This window comes from Macaca nemestrina, chromosome 14 (genome assembly GCF_043159975.1).
Source record: "Macaca nemestrina isolate mMacNem1 chromosome 14, mMacNem.hap1, whole genome shotgun sequence".
NCBI classification, from domain to species: Eukaryota; Metazoa; Chordata; class Mammalia; order Primates; family Cercopithecidae; genus Macaca; species Macaca nemestrina.
In genome coordinates this window covers 43028863-43045902 of record NC_092138.1, presented here as the reverse complement: position 1 = coordinate 43045902, position 17040 = coordinate 43028863, and the positions used below count along the sequence as shown (strand labels likewise).

General features: G+C 34.5%; 1 protein-coding gene across 24 annotated transcripts in view; it reads left to right on the top strand.

Moving 5' to 3' along the window:
• LOC105489102 (multiple PDZ domain crumbs cell polarity complex component) overlaps nucleotides 1-17040 on the top strand; it is a 175392-nt gene that overhangs the window by 58756 nt on the left and 99596 nt on the right. For all 24 annotated transcript variants that reach the window (XM_071077786.1, XM_071077783.1, XM_071077781.1 and 21 more), the window contains 5 exons: nucleotides 1264-1473; nucleotides 3690-3804; nucleotides 4118-4206; nucleotides 14391-14574; nucleotides 15393-15464. In XM_071077786.1, coding sequence (XP_070933887.1) covers nucleotides 1264-1473; nucleotides 3690-3804; nucleotides 4118-4206; nucleotides 14391-14574; nucleotides 15393-15464 — 670 coding nt within the window. The remainder of the gene's footprint in view (nucleotides 1-1263; nucleotides 1474-3689; nucleotides 3805-4117; nucleotides 4207-14390; nucleotides 14575-15392; nucleotides 15465-17040) is intronic.

The following is a 17040-nucleotide window of genomic DNA, read 5'->3' as shown; positions in this document are numbered from 1 at the left end:
TGTTTTGTAGTCACAAGGTATTATGGGAAAATATACTTTATTATTCAGGCAAAAAAATTCAACTTGTTGCTTTAGTGATGGGTCACTGATACCGTCTTTGTATATGAAACACAGCCTGTTTTTATCACTTAAGTAGTTTATTGAGGCATTTTCATTTATGATATGTGATATTGTTGCAATATATGTGAGAAAAGATTTAACACATTTGTTATGATTTATATTTTAATTTGATAAGGCTTACTGGTTTAAGTAAGTTTTGCCTTGATTATAACTTTTTAAAAAATAAAGTGGTTGTTCGTACATGTGTGTCTGAACTTAAACTAGGAAGTCCAGTTCGTCAAATATTTCCTGTATTCATAAATGAAATCCCTGTTTAATGACAACCTTGTCAGTAGGGGTATTAACAGTAATATAATAGTATGCAAATTTTTCTTCCTTTTAAACATTAGCTAGCATCTAGCAGCATCAAATGAAATGTCTCTAGTTGACTAGCATGTGATATTTACATGCTTTATCTTCAGTATGGAGCTGTACTCTTCAATACTGTAGCTGTCTGCATATCACCTTTAAAATTAAAATTTAAGTTAATTAAAATTAAATGAAATTACAAGTTCAGTTTCTCAGTTGGACTAGCCACATTTCAAGAGCTCCATAGCTGTTGTATTGAGTAGTGCAGAAGAGTTCCATCATTGCAGAAAGTTAATGGACTGCATGTGTATGGAGGCTCATAGACTGCTTTTCACTCCTCACATCTTTCAGAATTTTCACTACACAAGTATTTCACCTGCACATGAGTTCTTTTGGGACATTTATAATAGAAATAGCCAGGCAGAAAGTTGTGATATTAATATAATGCTTTCTTGTGGTTTATACCATATTTTAGGTAATATATATTTGCATAGTGACTTATATACAACTTTGCTTAATGGCATTTTTTTCTTTCCCTCCAAAAAATTCACAAAAAGGCATTTGGGTAGAAATCAAAGTGAAAAGTTCGTATGAACTCTTGGTAGGTAGAAGTCAAAATGGAAAGTTGATATGAACTATTGATTTAAAGAATATTTGTAGATTTCATTTATTGCATCACACCGAATGATGCTAAGATGTTTCAAAAGACAGTTCATATTATAACCGTGTGTTTTATGTCCTGTTTGGTAACTCATATTATTGCTTTTTTAAAAATTAATCCCCTCTCCTCATTTGCGATTTTTCTGATGCAGTTAAAATAATAATAGTCTAATTATTCAATATTGTTTTACTCAGCATGGGCGTTTATGCAGTGGAGACCACATTCTAAAGATTGGTGACACAGATCTAGCAGGAATGAGCAGTGAGCAAGTAGCACAAGTCCTTAGGCAATGTGGAAATAGAGTTAAGTTGATGATTGCAAGAGGTGCCATAGAAGAACATACAGCACCCACTGCTTTGGGCATCACCCTCTCCTCATCCCCAACTTCAACTCCAGAGTTGCGGGTAAGTAGTTAAGAATAGTTAATGTGAAAGTCAGAGAAATAGCACTTAGATGACGACAGTGATGTTTATTTAGAAACTAGACTTACTAATGTTCATATATTAGTGCTAAATAATGTAATGAAATTCAAATGTAGGGATGCTTTAGCACTAATAATATTTTATTAATCAGGAATAATGTGTAAAATGAAAAACAGGTTGTTTAAAAATGCTAGATTATTTTACATTTTTATGTAAGCAGCACATTTGTGAGGATAATGTTTAAAAGTATGGATAAAAGTTTAAAAATTATTTGGTACTGATATCTAAAATGTTTAATTCTGTCTTTTTCTCAGTTAGAAGACTCTCTGTAAGGTGGGTCATAGTTCTAATCATTCTCTTTCATCAACCTTCCATTAATATTTTTGTTTTTGTTTTGAATGTGTGGAGGTTGAGGAGTGAGGGCAGGCTTGGTGGGCATGAAAAAGGCTTACTGAAACCTTTTAGTGTTATTGTTTTAAAGTATGTCTTAGAACTATTATCAGATTTGTAATAAGTAGTCATTATTCTGACCCAGTTATATACTTTTAAACAAAAGTTATTCTTTTGGTGTTATAACAAAAGCTCTATTCATATGCATAGTATTCCATCCTTGTCCTTAACTTGATATGGAAAAAGCTAGAAAATTTTGAAATTATTGGAAAGCAGTGGGTATATCAGCAGATTTATAGGTCACCAGACTACAGAAGATAAATATTAACAAAATAATTTATCCAGAAATCTCTTAAATATTTAAGAAGAGAATTACACCCAGTTTCTAGGTAAGCCTTATAGTAAATACAAGTCCTATATTCTTTTCCCATAGATGTAAAAAAATCTGTTTTGTTCTATTGAAGTTTTTTCTAAGCAGTTGCTACAAATTCTTTTTTAATATCCTAACCTCCTCCACAAGCCCTTTAAAACTTTATTAGAACACTTGTAATTTCCATGATTCTGTTGTTTTTAGGAATTGAATTTGGTTGCTATTTTTTGCAAAGAGAAAGAAGTAAAGAAAGCTTGTTTATGAAAGTGTTTAAATGGCATTCTTTTGTGGTAAACAAAACATTTTATTCAGCGATATATAAATGAATGCAATACCGAAAACCACTTGATATAATTGAAAGCTTAGAAAAATATCTGTTCTGTGCATATCATCATTTCTGAAGCTTGTGCCCCTTTTAAAACCATTCGATAGTCAAATTGCCACTCTCTAAAATAGCACTCGCATAAGTCTTATTAAAAATAGAAAACACATTTGTTTCAATTGAAGCAGATTTCATCCTGTCATTTTCTTGTAATTATCTAAACTTTAAACTTTTGCTAAGTTTGCACAGATAATTATGTGCAATGAAAAAAATAAATCAAACTTTACTGTAAAATTATATCTCATTTAAGTGGACTGTCAGAGTTTGTTTAAAGAAATTAGAAAACATCAGCTAGCCCCAACCTGACTGTCCATTAGACTCTATAGCTTTGATTTTGTTGTGCCCTTCCTACAGTTCTCTGTAGCATCTGCTGACACCATACTAATACATAGTACCAATAGCTTATCGATGATATATTGTACCAATTAACTAGTGCTTAATTTTAGGGAGACTTGCTCTTCTGTCCAACATAGAATTAGTAACAATTCTATTAGAGAAGGCTGACATCTGAGAAACCCACTTTCAGCTATCATTCAGGATGCTGAATTATGAGGAATTATGAGGAATAATGGATTTAAGACATGTAAAGTCTTAATTCTGAGTTACACACAAACTGCTCAATAAATGGTAGCTTGTCTAGTTGTTGTTATTCTTTTCCTGATAGACAGTTGACAAAAGTGATATTTTCTTTCTAGATTAAGTGGCAAAGCTAGATTTAACTTGTTGATCTGAATTCATAACATTAGTTTTTCAGCTATACTGCATCCTAACTTCTTCAGAAATTAAGATGAGCCATCTCTGAAAATAGAGTTTGCTAAAAAAAAAACGGTTTGATTTAAAATTTAGTATACGCAAACAATAATGTATTCTCTGATAAGGGAAGGTTCAATCTTATTCCTAACATCCCTTTCTGAGAAAAAATATGATGATGCCTATCCCTGTGTTCAGGATTAAAGGTATCATCTCTATTATAATTCTCTGCTAGAGAATTAAAGTAGGCCCCTGGCTTTCTTTTTACATATTTATTTCACTGTATATTTATTGATTTTATTTTAGGTTGATGCTTCTACTCAGAAAGGTGAAGAAAGTGAGACATTTGATGTAGAACTCACTAAAAATGTCCAAGGATTAGGAATTACCATTGCTGGTTACATTGGAGATAAAAAATTGGGTAATTTTAAACATTAAATATTCTTTTAAACTTGGCAGTTACCTCTGATATCTCTTACAGAATATTGAGTTGATATTACATGTTTCACATTGTTGGATAAACTGGTTGAAAACTTCCTTAGGAATAATTTAGTGTAGGCGACTCTTATATTGTATTTAAGACAGACAAAACAATTATTTTATTCCTTAGCCTCTGTTTCTACTAGATGATACATATTTATTCTAAATTAGAGCTTTATATTTGGAGAATTGAAGATGGATATTCTTTGAATGTGCTTTGAAAATTGTGAAAAATAACCTATTTCTAATCTTAGAACCTTCAGGAATCTTTGTAAAGAGCATTACAAAAAGCAGTGCTGTTGAGCATGATGGCAGAATCCAAATTGGGGACCAAATTATAGCAGTAAGTTACACATTTAACAATACCTTTGTTAATTTTCATAGTTGAGAGTTGCATTCTCCTAGTTTACTTAGTTTTGAGAGCTACAGTTAACTCTCTACTAAAAAAATACCTCTGTACTAAAAAAAGCTTAAGCTTTTTAGGTGACTTGAGGCTCTTTTTACAATTACCCTTTTTATTATTTTGTGGAAGTAAAATAAGGGCATTGGATATAAGCTTTACTAGTCTCAGTTCAGAAGGGGAGACTTCTTTCTTGAATAATTCCTGATATATCTAATTTCTGGTTGTAATGAAGTTATTATATTAATATTACACTTATTATACTTTCCTTGCAGATACTCCAGAGGTAGAGACCAGATGTCCAGTACCTTTAGAGTACTGCAATATGAATTAGGGATGCCTGCATTTTTTTTTTTAATCAGCAAAATGATACTGTTCTTGTTGGCTTTATGGCCGGGGCTCCTTTCAGCCCTAAGGGTATATAAGAATGGAAAAAAAATCTAGCTTCTTTTAATTAGATCAAGCTATCATTGTTATCATTCTAACATCAATGTGTTTTAAACATATGGCTATTCAAGGCAGTGTACAAAAGAGTCCAACTTTAATTTCAGTGTTCAGTTGATACTGGACTCCCCAGACTGCAGCCTGAAACAGAAATTCAAGAGACCCTGCACCAAAACTGCCTGATCAAATAAGTTTAGGGGAAAACCGCCTATAGTATAGTCTCCTATGAATTCACAGTGCACATGGAAAAATTGAAGACAACTGGGTGTCTTCAATGAGCTGGTGGCTCATGCCCTGTAATCCCAACACAGGCAGATCCTATCTCTGAAAAAAAAAAAAAAATTGCTGAGAACGATGGTGTCTGCCTATAGTCCCAGCTACTTGGGAAGCCAAGGCGGGAGGATTCCTTGAGTCTAGGAGTTCAAGGCTGTAGTGAGCTATGATTGCACCATTGCACTCCAGCCTGGCCAACAGAATGAGATCTTGTCTCTAAAAAAAGACACACACACACACACACACACACACGAGAGTCCTGCAATAGAGAAACCTGTTTATCTGTTTTACCTTAGTGTTTACTAAACTTTTGTAATTGTGAGGTCCTTATTCTTCCAAACATATATTCATATTCTTTGAAAGACATCTTGAGGGAATGCTGATATATCTTAATAGGTATTTGTTTATGCTTAATAATAGTGAGAAAGTAGGATATTAAGATAGAGGAGTCCTTGTTCATAGCAATATTATTCACAATCACCATGACATGGAAGCAACCCAAATATCTATGAATGGATAAACAAAATGTGATATATATATATATCTCCAATAGAATGTTATTCAGTCTTTAAAAAGAAGGAAGTTTTATCACATGCTTCAACACTGAAAAACCTTGAGGACATTATGCTAAGTGAAATAAGTCACAAAAAGGCAAATACAGTAGGATTTCACTTACATGAAGTATCTAAAATAGACTTACAGAAACAGAAACTAGAATAGTGGCTCCCAGGGACTGGGAAGAGGGATAAATGAGGAGTTGTTCAATGGGTATACTTCTGCAGTTCTGCAAGATGAAAAAATTCTGGAGACCTGTTGCATAATAATGTGAATATACTTAACACTACTGAATTGTACTATTCAAAATGGGTAAGATGGTAAATATTGTGTGTTTTCCTACCACTATTTTAAAAAATAAAGGAATCCTTTATCTCTCCCTTTAAGTCCACATTGTAGCTCCATGAGTCTTCTTGGGTTTAGTTCTGTGAAACTCCTGCCTACACCTGTTCATCTCTTCAAATCTATACTAAAGATCAAATTATGCTTGCCACCTCATCTGCCTATACCTGAAATGAGCTTTCTCTATGTATCTTCATTTTACCATACAATGTAAATGAATTACTGTACATTTTTTTTTGTTTTGGGGGAAAGTGAAAGAGAGAAGGAATAGTTACGGAGTCTAAATCCATATCTGATGCTGAATTACAAATTGAAAGCATAGCGAATTTACTCTTTTTTCTCCTGTTATCTATATTAATCAATTAGAAAGCTTTTTAAAAAATCAACTTGATTGAAATATAATTCAGATACCATACAATTCACCCATTTAAAATGTACAGTACAATAGCTTTTAGTATATTCAGAGTTGTGCATTCATTACCACGATGAATTGTAAAACATTTTCAGTACCCTAAAAACATTTTCAGTACCCCTTAGCATTCACTTTCTCCCCCATTCTCCCAGTTCTAGGCAACCACCAGTCTACTTCCTGTCTCTATGGATTTGCCTATTCTGGATATTTCATGTGAATGGAATCATACAAGACATGGTTCTTTGTGACTGACTCTTTTCACTTAGCATAATGCTTTCAAGTTTCATCTGTGTTGTAGCATGTATCAGTCTTCATTTCCCTTTATTGCTGAATAATATTCCTTTATATGGATATACCATATTTTTTTTTACCCATTCATCAATTGATGGACATTTGGATTGTTTCTACTTTTTGGCTATTATGAATAATGCTGCTGTGAACGTTCATGTACAAGCTTTTAAGTAGGTATATGTTTTCATTTTTCTTGGGTGTATACTTAGGAGGGGAATTGCTGAATCTTATAATTCTGTATTTTACTACATATCAAACTTCCTGATTCAGTTTCTTCACTTACAAAGTTGGGATAAGGAAAATTCTCTTGTGTGATGTTCAGGAAAATCAAATGAGTGTTTTATTGAAAATACCTGTTAGCAGTTTAATAATTAAGCCGATATTAATTATTTAGAGAGTCTAAAATGATTACATATTTGAAGGGCCTCATGATAACTTCCCTCTAAATTTGTCATTATCTTCATTCTTGTACAAGTGGAATCTCAAATATAATTCCTCTTAGGCAAGGTCAGTGATGAAGGAAATTGTTGATGCAAAGGTGGAAGAATCTTTTCTCTGAAATGTTTTCTTGCTTTCAATAAAATCACTTGACTTCACTCTCATCAGTATTCTGATTTGTAATTTTTAGCAAACATTCTTTTACTACAAAGATACAAACATTTTAAAATCCTGAAGAATATCATGCAATGCTTTTGATCATGTATTAATTTTTTACTAAATATCACCATCTTGTGGACTTTTGAGATATTTGCAGCAATGTTCTTCACATTTAGTTGCATTTTCACAACTGCAGTCTTTGTCTGTTTGTTTGATTTTTGTTTGGACAGCAGCTATTAGAAGTATAATCTGTTTTTATTTTGTGGTTGTTGAAGTGATGAGATTAAGAAATTATTTCTTACTATTTTGATGAAGTGTTATTTTGTAACTTAAAAATATTTTGTTACAAGGTTCTTGTTTTACACATTGTGTTCTGTGGACTCCTACATCCACAGGGTTTCACTATAGGCATTACAGTGACAAGGAATAGACTGAATTTCTATTTTTCCCATTTCATATGTTGATATTCTGTTAATAACTTGATTATTTGACAAAAGGATCCTGTTGTGTTTTCAAAAGTTGACCAAACTTGTCATTAGATGAAAACATACACTCATTCTTTTTAGTTTGATATTCAATATCTATGCTAAAAGCAGTAGGAAATTATAATTGATAAAAAATTATTAAATAAGCATATAAATAAGGAAAAGTATCACATGTTGCCTTTGATTTTCTGTGACTGTGTTCATAGATTGAAGTTCTCTATACGTATAGGATATGTTGGAGGAGGCCCTGGCAAGCTGGGTTGAGTATACTCAGGGGCCAGATTTTGTAAGTTGTTGCAACGAGTATTTCTCCCCTGTAATTGTTCCTGTTAATTGTGGTGTCTGCAGTGCACATTATGAGGATGTTGGCTCTCTTCTTTTTTTTAATTTTAATCTTGGCCAGGTGGTCTTGAACTCCTGGGCTTGACAGATCCTCTCGCCTCTGCCTCCCAAAGTGCTGTGATTACAGGTATGAGCCACCGCACCCTGCCTGGATCTCTTCTTTTCATGAGACAGCGCATAGGCAATTTGCTGCCATTATACTACCTAGTTCTACTGCACTCTTCTCTGTGGTACCATGGGTTCTGAACTGATTTCTTGACTCTCTTGTGATAAAGTGGAACCAGAGCTAACCAGGACCTCTTAGGCTTCAGTGACTTTGGCTTATATATAGCATGGGTGTGATTATATTGAAGAGAAACCTCTCCCACGAAAGCCTTGGAGATTTTTATGTTTATTACTCACTTCTTTACTCTTTTAATAATAATACCAGCTTCTGAGTATTTTCCCATTACAAAGTGCCATGTGGTATAATTCTTGGAAAATAGATCTTCTTATTTCCATGTTACAGATGAAGATAACTAAGACATTTGAACAGAAGTCTAGGTTTAAAAGTTCATGACTGTTCCATTATAGCAATTTCTTCTGTGCTAGTATTATTCTCTGACGTTTGAGTAAGGAATCCATTTTGAAATCCAAGTCATCAAGTTCAGAAGATAAAGAAAAAAAATGCATTTTTAAACATACTTTTAGTTTATTGTTATTAAAATCGTACACATTAGATTTTTCTTAGTAAAACTTCACTTTTAATAGAATTGAACAATACAAATGTTTTGCAGATAAAAAGAGCCTAAAGTTCTATGTATTTTATGAATATTCATGGAGCCCCAACGTGGAGATTTTTGCTGTTTTTTTTCCTTTATTAGTGTGAGAGTAAATAGCAAGTTCATTTATTTTAGATTAATTTTTGTCTTTAAGGTTTAAAGAATATAAAATTTGAACATGGTTAAAAAGCTTTCTCATAGAAACCACTAGTTTATGGTTTAAAATTTAGAAAAATTCTATATATTTATATTTAAATAGCATCATATTATATTTTTCTATACCTTTTTATTTTACTTAAAAATTTACCTGGGAGAGGTAGTTATGTAAGCACATGTAGGTCTGTTGTGATATATTGAGGCCGGCTTAATCATGGATAGTTACATTGTTTACAGTTTGTTGTTACAGACAGATTATTACATACTACCTTATATTTCTTTTAAGGACATGAAACATTTAAATTCTGTTTTGTTGCTGTAATACTATTATTTAGATTTGAATTTTACTTATTTTGTTGCTCAGCAGTGGATCTTGTATACTACAGTTTTCTTACTGAATTTTAAATCTAATTAATCTCGCATTTGGCTAGAGTGTTTTGAGTAAACTTTCAGGAAGAGAAGGTGTTAGTGGACTTTCTAAACTTTTTGTTTCTGAGAACTTCTTCTGTTGACTTCTTATATTTTGACTCTTTGGCTGGGGATAACAACTATGTTGGGCAAAGAGGATTTATTAGGTATAATCTTAACTTAAAAAATTTTGTCATCAACTGCCCGTTTTAATTTTTAATGGGGAAGGTTCTTCCCTTTCCCCTAGAAGAAATCCTAGGCAAGTCTTCATGTCTTAGGGTATTCTTATCGAATAAGTTATCCTGTGGCCAATCAAAATAATCGGACACAGTTACAAATTAGTAAATTTTTCCCATACTAAATAATAGTCTAATTTCAAATGAACCCCCTGGAATATTAGAAGCCCACTACGAACTGATGGCTTACCTAGAGACTTGAGCCTGGCTCACTCCTGTGTGTGGTCCTCCCCTGGTCTATGCCCAGACAAAGCTAGGGAGGTGAGCAGGTCCCAACATAACAGAAATTTCCTCTGGCTTCACTGTCAAAGCAGCTAAACAGCCTCTTCCTTGTCCTCCTGGTGGCATTAGACACAATCTACTGCATTGCCCCTTCTGCAGGTGACTTTGGACTTGAAGTCAAGGGGGAAATACCTGAGTAGGTATAGCATTCTTTCCTCTTAAAAAAAAATCTTCCTCTTAAGTTTTTCTTAACATTTAACAACACTCAGCTCTTTTATGCCCTGAATTGTAGTTCTTTACCACCCAGTTTAAATTTCTGCATGGTGGCCCTTTTTACAACTTGCTTTGATATAGGATATTAATAATCATAGCATCTCAAGCACAATTTCTGTTTTCTCATACATCACACAATTTCTGTTTTCTCATACATCACACTAAGTATAAGATTCTTGGTTTGTAATTTCTTTACCACAATTGTACAGATAACCTAGTCTCTCTCTTTGCTGCCTAGAGGCTGGTAGATCTTTTTTCTTTTTATCTTTGAAATATAAGAATTTTATCAGGATACATTCAGGTGTGAGGTTTTATTTATTTATTTATTTCTCATCATTTTCTGATTTTTCATGTGCCTCTTTGATCTGTAGATTTGGGTAAGTTTCCCTTCTCCCTGATCATTTCTTTGATTTTTTCCCCCTCATTTATCATCTTCTTCTTATAATTTCTTTTATTAGTGTGTTGAATTTCCTATATCAGCCTATGTGTCTCCAGCCTTGTTTCTGATCATTTTTTATCTGTTTATTCTTTTCCTCTGAGATACGGGAAAATTACATGACCTGGTCTTCCATGTGCTGACTTTGTTTTCGCAGTACTTAAAATCTTGTTGACTGCCATCATTGTAAGTTTCTTTTTCTTTTTCTTTTTTTTTTTTTGTTGCGTAGATACGTGTGTCTTCTTGTAACTGTAATTCCTGCTTCCATAAATACAAGGAAATGTGAATTACTTTGATAGTAAGTTACAGGAAATATCTTTTTTCCTGTTCACTGCAATAACAACTTCATAGGAAGATACATGCACCGATCTTCAATGTACAACCTGCTTTTGGACTGTGATATCTTATTTCACATCCCATGACCCTTGGTCGTCCTCAAAAATAACTGGGCTTGTACAGATAGAAGTTGAGATGAGTTCTGCTGCAGATTGTATGTTTTTTTTCCCAGATGATTTAGCAATTGACAAAGTGACAGGGAAGGGGAAAGTTTAAATTTCCTGTAGCTTCATTTGATTCATTTGTAGATTAACAAAATGAAGAGGAAACCAGTGGTAGAGGATCACACTGGGAGACTTTGCCTCTGTTTTTGTTTTCTGTGTTTGCTGTGATAGCCAGGAGTTAGTTGGAGTTGTGCGTGTGCTTGTGTGCACACATGTGTGGATAAGGTAATTTTTATTACAAATAAAGTAATTCTGTGCTACTACTTGGAACCCAGCTTAGTATGGCCTTTAGTACTTGGTGTGTTTCTTGGAGTTACTGATTAGGATCCACATATACCATCTGACTGCCTCATTTAATGAGAGGGTGTTGTTTGTTTGTTGCTGAAGTTTCTTCTTGCCAGACAGGCTATTCCCACACATACAGAGATTCAGTTGGCCTGCCTTTGATCTGGCCATGCACAGACTATTTCTAGTAGAAATTCCTCCAGGTTGCTGGTCTAAGGACTTTGGTGCTTCTTTGGTTTCCAGTTTTGTTGCAGTATTTTCTCTGTTCTGTTTTGTTAGTTTTTGTAACAGGTAATCAGCAGGGTGGAGGTAGGGAGAAAGAACAGAGCCAGATACTTATGTTCAAGTTACCATCCAGCTCAGAAGTATCGTAGAAGGTTTAAGGAACTGACAGAGTATGAGATTTTCAACTAGATCAGAGGTTTCTGGATTTTTGATTGAATATTTCCTCTAGTAAAAATAGCTAACTACTCATTTTCCCTCTTTCCTCCTCACTATGTATTCATATATATTGTTATATATATTATATATATCGTATATATACTTAACAAACATTATATGGTATTTACCTATGTGTACATATACATAATTATATATATACACATCCACATATACACATATTTACAAAGCAAATGAGTTTTTAAAATGTTTAATTAGAAGTTTTATTACATTCTTTCAGAAACCTTTGCAGTAAGGGTACTCCATCTTGGAGACAACTGATCTCGTTCTTTTTTTTTTATAAATGTAAAATATAAATATAAAATAAAATATAAAAAAATATTACTCGGATGCCCAGACTGGAATGCACTGGCATGAGCATGACTCACTGCAGCCTTTTGAACCTTCTGGGCTCAAGTGATCCTCCCAACTCAGCCTCCTAAGTATTTGGGATTACAAGCATGTGCCAGTACGCCTGGCTAATTATTCTATTTTTTATAGAGACAGGGTTTCAGCATGTTGCCCAGGCTGGCCTCAAACTGTTGGGCTCAAGAAATCCTTCTGCCTCAGCCTCCCAAAGTGCTGCGATTACTAGGCATTAGCCACTGTGCCCAGCCTTGATCTAGATCTTATGATTTTCACATATTTACTAAGTTAGTAAAGATCTGGATTATAAGATTTAGATTATAAAATCCAGATCTTTTCTACTTTAGTAAACATTTGAATGCCTAATATGGCCCCACTATACTTGGAAAAGCATTACATGTACAGTCATTTTATAGTCATTTTGCAATTCTAAGGAATATCAATGACTTTGAATTTCAGCATTAAATTTATTGCTCTGATTTTTCAAATTGTTTTTACTGTGATTTTATAAATTGAACAACATGTTAAAATTTATCTTCCTCAAAATATAATTTACTTTACAAATAAGTTTTTGACCTATGAGCCAATGGCTCTATATTTTAATATCTATAGTATGGACAGCACCATGTTTTGGTGACACTACTGTAAGCAAAAATAATACAGAGCCTGTCCTTGGAGCATATAGTCATAAACCGCATAATGGCAGAAATTGTAAAATTAAAATTCTGAAAACTGCTATGAGGAAGAATGTGTAAAAGAGGGCTTTGATTGCAGTCAAAGACATCAAGATAGTTTATTATGAAAACAACTATTGAACTGAGATATAAAGCAATTATAAGTGTTCTCTAAGTAAGCTCTTGAGAAAGAGCATGGTCTAGAGTGGGCTATCCAGAGAGTCCAGGCTGAGGTAAATTGCAGAGACTCCATGGCTGAAGGGAGCACTGCGAGTCAGAGGAATGAAAGTGAGCCCTCTGTGGCTGAGGGGCAGAGAGTAACGGACTGCATCATGAGAGATGAGGTTGGGGCTGGTGGGAGATGGGGGCAGTTGACACAGGCCGTTCTAAGCCACGTTGAGAATTTGGAGCATTGTCCTAGGGAGTTATCTGTAGAAGGGAGGGTTGGGGAGATACGATAATATCTATATTTTGGAAAGATCACAGGGACATTTTTGAATGTTTTGTCATTTGTGAAAAGGGGAAAATCAAATGTATTTATTTTTTTGAAAAGACAAATAAAAAGACACTTTTTTTCTTTCTTTTTTGAAAGGCATTATAAATATGACCTTGTGATACATCAGTGCACTTGATAAGCACATTCATCACTGTCTTCTATTCCTTTTAATCCTGCATAGTTTGGTTTCCAGACTTAACTGTGCATTGAGATCACCTGAGGAATATAAAAGCATATTTAAAAAGAAGTAGATTAGGGCACAGTGGCCCACATCTGTAAACCCACCATTTTGGAAGGCTGAGGTGGGAGGATCCCTTGAGCCCTGGAGTTCACGACTAGCCTGGGCAACATAGGGAGACTCCATCTCTACAAAAATTTTTAAAAAGTATGCCAGGCGCGATGGCTCATGCCTGTAATCTTAGCACTTTGGGAGGCCAAGGCAGGCAGATCACGAGGTCAGGAGATCGAGACCTTCCTGGCCAACATGGTGAAACCCCATCTCTACTGAAAATACAAAAATTAGCTGGGCATGGTGGCGTGCACCTGTAGTCTCAGCTACTCGGGAGACTGAGGCAGGAGAATCACTTGAACCTGGGAGGTGGAGGTTGCAGTGAGCTGAGATTGCACCACTGCATTCCAGCCTGGTGACAGAGTGAGACTCCGTCTCAAAGAAAAAAAAAAAAAAAGCCAGGTGTGGTGGTGTGTACATGTGATCCCAGCTACTTGGGAAGATGTGGTGGGAGGATCGCTTGAGCCTAGGAGGTTAAGATTGAAGGAAGCCATGATTGCGCCACTGCACTCCAGGCTGGGCAATAGAGTGAGACCCTGTCTCAACAAAAAGGAAAAAAAAATGGTGTAGAAGCCTGTGTCCTACCCTAGAACTAGTGACTCAGTTTCTGAATATGGTACCTCAGAATCTATATTAAAATAAACAGAACCCTCTCAAGTGATTCTAGTGCATCCCTGTTAATACTGGTTCCCAAAGAGATATGAGGGTCTTCCTGTCCATTCCCTAATGAGAGGAATACTTATTCCCCATTCTTTTCACACTAATAAACTATACATACACATTTTGTGAATTGGTAATACAAATATCCATTTATTTAACACATAACATGCTTTTTTTTAATCCCAGGTAGATGGCACAAATCTTCAGGGTTTTACTAATCAACAAGCAGTAGAGGTATTGCGACACACAGGACAAACGGTGCTCCTGACACTAATGAGGAGAGGAATGAAGCAGGAAGCCGAGCTCATGTCAAGGGAAGACGTCACAAAAGATGCAGATTTGTCCCCTGTTAATGCCAGCATAATCAAAGGTAATCCTAGGTTAATCTGGTTTTTAGTTAGACGTTTATATTGTCTCCAATTTTTTTTAAATTCCAAAGTAACTTACTATTTCAGAATGGTTTTAAATTATTCAGAATGCTTTTTACCCTCAACTATTCATTATAAACCAAGGCAAGAAAGGAAGTTTAATAAAGTCAGGATTAATCGGGACCAGCAATGTGTCTATAAACTATAGAGTAGGCTGCTGAATAGAGCAGATTTCTTTCTGTCTTATTCATTGTCACCATTTCTCAGTTGGAAACAGGCAGTCATCTACCTTTCTGTTTCTGCCTTACTCTTGGATGTCATTGCAATGTTCTCACTTTAGGAGAGTGCTCGTCCACCTGGATTATTTATGTGACCTTCATAATAATTCTAAATGCCCAGCCTTTCCTTGAAGGAATTGACTTTACTTCCACATTTAGAAATGTCATTCATAAGCTGTTTGTACATGAATATGTCTGCAAATTACTGAAACCCCTATGTAGCTCAGTGATTTATTGGTAGAAATCAGGCTTTTGGCTGAAAAGGCTTTTGGCTGTTTCATTTCTAAAATTGTGGACCATTCTGATATTTATGCCATTTATACATATTGCACTATCAAGAAACAGTGGAGCAAATCACAGGAGAAATGTATTACTTCTTTTCCACTAACAGAACTTGCCTTTAAGTACATATAGTTATTAAGAAGTTTATCTCTAAAAAACAGACTCTCATGTAGGAGTTCAAATAAATATACTGGGTTTAGAAAAATTCAAGTGCTTGATTATACTAAAGATAAAATTACTAAAATATTTTTATCTTTAAGAAAATTATGAAAAAGATGAGGATTCTTTATCTTCGAGGAGAAACACCAACATATTACCAATTGAAGAAGAAGGTAAACACCTAGAGCCAACTTTTGTACTTCATTATTTTTCTTTTTTAGAAATGATTTTTACAAATGTGATTAAGCCTCTATGGATACATTGTAAGTTACTAAAAAAAATTTCAAAAAGTGATGTTTGTAAATCCCTATTTATAAATGTGACTAAGTGGTCTTACAGATTAAAACATTCCATTTATAGCTAAATTATTCTTTCATTTATTGTTCACTTACACTTTCTTGCTGAGTCAGTCTGTTCTTACTTCCATATTTTTTTGACTAGAACTCCTTAGGAATTAACTGGCTATATATGTGGTTCTAATTTAATCTCTTTGTCTGTATACAGCCAACATAAACTAACAGTTATAAAATTATAAAGTATTTAAAAATAAACACAGGAGAATCATTAACATATAAGCTCTTGGGAATGAGACTGTTCAATTTTGGGAGGCTTTTTTCTCACTTCTTAATTTTTCAGGGGTTCCAAGATTTAATATTGGGAAGTTGGTTTGGAAGGTAATTGCAGAGAAATTATCACACCTTCTGCGAATTCTCTCACTATAAACATAGGACCCATCAAGCTATTTTTAAAAATTTAGAGTAGCATTATTATTATTATTATTTGTATTAGAGACAGGTTTTGCCGTGTTGGCCAGGCTGATCTCAAACTCCTGACCTCAAATGATCTACCCACCTTGGCCTCCCAAAGTGGTGGGATTACAGGCGTGAGCCACCACACCTGGCCAGTAGCATTATTTTAATACATAGTTTTGCCAGAATGTTGCTCTCCTCTTTTTATTCTGTGTGCTGTGTGCTTCTTTTACCTTTCAGATTGCTTTAGGTACTTGATAACTTAAACCCACTGAACAGAATACAAGACTGATCTCCCTCCCTTCGTGTGAATTCTTTTTGCTATATAATTACACCAAAGCTTTGTTGTTCTTTAACATATCTGTTCCTTCATTATTGGATTTTCTGCTGAAAATTTTGAATGAGCTTTACTATTTTAAAGGGATATTTATGTTTGCAGAGATATTCCAGAAGTTAGATCTGTAGAATTCACATGTACTAATAACATTCTGCCATTTTTACACTAATAAGTAAATAAATTATTTAGGCTAAAGTGAATATCAAGAATTGTAGGAAAGGATAAAAATGTTTAGAGCATGATACTTGCGATATTAAGGGGGCATGGGTGTGGGAGTTATCACCAAGGTGCAGAACCATCTATTTTGCTTTGGTGAAGGTAGCTAATGAGAAATCTCTCTCTCTCTGTGTGTGTGTGTGTGTGTGTGTATGTGTGTGTGTGTTTGTGGCAGGATACATGGGGGTGACTATAGACCTAGAATCAGGAATCCCAGAATCTTTTTAAAACAAAATAAAGCACAGACTTCTAAGTGATTTTAATGCATTTGTCCTAGTACCAGTCCTCAGAAAAGGGATAAGATATTATTGCCTCTTCCACAGGTATTTTACACGTCATGCAAGCCTGGACGAGTCATTTGACTTCCCAGCCAGATCAGAGGTTTAGACTTTATGATTTTTAAATATATGCCTGAAATCCAGTCTTGGGGCAATTGTGAGAGGGTAA